This window comes from Mandrillus leucophaeus, unplaced genomic scaffold (genome assembly GCF_000951045.1).
Source record: "Mandrillus leucophaeus isolate KB7577 unplaced genomic scaffold, Mleu.le_1.0 Scaffold154, whole genome shotgun sequence".
Taxonomy (NCBI): domain Eukaryota; kingdom Metazoa; phylum Chordata; class Mammalia; order Primates; family Cercopithecidae; genus Mandrillus; species Mandrillus leucophaeus.
Window position 1 is genome coordinate 183,475 of NW_012101521.1, and position 2,032 is coordinate 185,506.

The window sequence follows — 2,032 nt, forward strand, 5'->3', positions numbered from 1 at the left end:
AAATAGTGTCACTGTGACTGTGTCCCTTTCAGGTGCTAGAGAAACACAAGTAGAGAACTTAAAGTATTTTGAAGCTACTTTCTGAAGTTATTTCCTGGACTGCATTTCTTTGATAACAATACTGATTTGCGACTGGACCACGTGGCTCATCGTTTTAATAGGGTTACAAAGAAAAGTCCCAGTGCTATGCTGGTTTAATTCAAGATGTGAGTCCTGGTGTCTCAACTCCCAACCCAATGTCCATTCAATATCCCACTTCTTGTCCCACACAACTGTTCAGATCAGAAATATGAGGGCCCTTCCCAGGCCAGGTCCATCTGGGCCAAGCCCTCAGCCCAGCTCGTGCAATGAGCTTGCCTGAAAAGCTCTTGGTGCACCCTGCTTCCAGGAACGCCCAGAAGTGGGCAGGAACCATACTCACAATGTTCAGAGGCCGGAGGGACAGGAGGCTGTCACTATTACGGCTGTTGGACCAGGCATCCCAGCGAGGATAATCCCCCTTCTCCAGAACAAACTGCTCCCCGCGGAAGGCCCTAGACTCAAATCCCAGCCACCTGAGGGAGGAAGAGGCCTGCCTGGGTCACCTTTGCTGCAGCTGAGGAAGCATTCAAGCTTAGTGAGAGAAGGATCCAAGAGCTGCTGACCTTGAACCTTGCACCCTCCCTCCAACCCTACTGCTACTTCCTGGATCTGTAATTAAAGGAGCTGCTAGGACATACCAGGAACTGTCTGAGACTCTGGGCCGGAAAACCATCCTAGCGAATGTTACTGAGAATCTAGCCTCTGTGCAAGGTACTCAGAAAAGTCTTTAGCACAATGCCTGGCACACAATAAGTACCCATAGGTGACAGCGACTTCTTCCTCTTCCTTTTCTTCTTCTTTGTATTATATTGTTTTTAATATGTATTTATTTGCATCATTCCATTCATTTTCGTAAAAACCCTCTCTGAGGTATGTACCATTGTTATCCCCATTCCACAGATGAGCAAACGGAGGCCTGGTGTGTGAAGCAACTTGCCGAAGATCACCCAGGTGGTTAGTGCCAGAGCCTGGACTTGCAATCCAAAGGCGGGAATTCAGGGCCCAGGTGGGATACCTGACTGCCTTGTGGACATGGATGGGACACTTACCCACTTTGGCCTCAATTTCCGCATCTATAAAGTGGGAATAAGAATGACACCTCTCTCACAGGGTCATGAGGATTCAATGACATAATGCATGTTAAATTTTAGGTGTTACAATGATTATTAAAATGATAAATATTAAATCCCGTGTTCCAGTCACGGAGCTAGGTGCTAGGTTGTCCTTGCTGTTTTTCTTCCAACCTCAGGTATCCTGGGATTTGCTGCAGATATCTAGGATTCTACAGAATTCTTCAACTCTCATTTTACAGATGGGGAAAATGAGGCCAGAGAAGGCAGGGGAGTTGTCAAAAGCCCCACAACAGATCTAGAGCTCAGACTGGGGCCTCCACACTCCCAGAAGGCTCAGGGTTGTGGCGAGGGACTAGGGGTCTAGGTACTCACGGCCCGGACTCCACTTGGATGGAGCCCACCTTCTCCAGCAGGCTGTCGGTCAGGCTGGGGCACTCGGCCGAAAGCTCACAGCGTTTCCCTTGGAAGTTCTCTAGTTCGTACACGATCACCTAGAAGAGCAGCGTCCTAAGCATCCCACCTCTGCTGGGCTCTCGGCTCCAGCCTCTGCCCCTCCTTGGGGCATTAGAGGGAAGTACCATCTGCTTTATCCTCTCTGCATCTCTCCAGCCTGGAGCCAGCACGGAAGCGGGCCTGCACTGCCCTCTAATGGCCATGGAGGGAAACGCGTTCAGGAACTTCAGTGAGATCAATTAAACTAGGGATTGTAACTCTAACGTCCGGCAGGAGCCAGGTAGGGAGCCCAGCGGACTGAAATAACCCGAGAGGTTGGTGGGGAAATGAAGCTGCTTCTGGTAATGAGGGAATGAGGTCCCAGTTCCAATTTTTTCAAGAGAAAAATTCAGAAATCTGTATTTTCCTTAACGTGAAATTTCCCC

At 49.3% G+C, this 2,032-nt stretch overlaps 1 protein-coding gene across 1 annotated transcript in view; it reads right to left on the reverse strand.

The window, feature by feature from the left end:
- Positions 1-2,032, reverse strand: part of CRYBB3 (crystallin, beta B3) — a 20,424-nt gene that overhangs the window by 8,954 nt on the left and 9,438 nt on the right. The window contains exons 3-4 of the mRNA XM_011975362.1: positions 1,527-1,645; positions 378-554 (exon numbers count right to left, since the gene is read on the reverse strand). Of these exons, the coding sequence (XP_011830752.1) occupies positions 378-554; positions 1,527-1,645 (296 nt within the window). The remainder of the gene's footprint in view (positions 1-377; positions 555-1,526; positions 1,646-2,032) is intronic.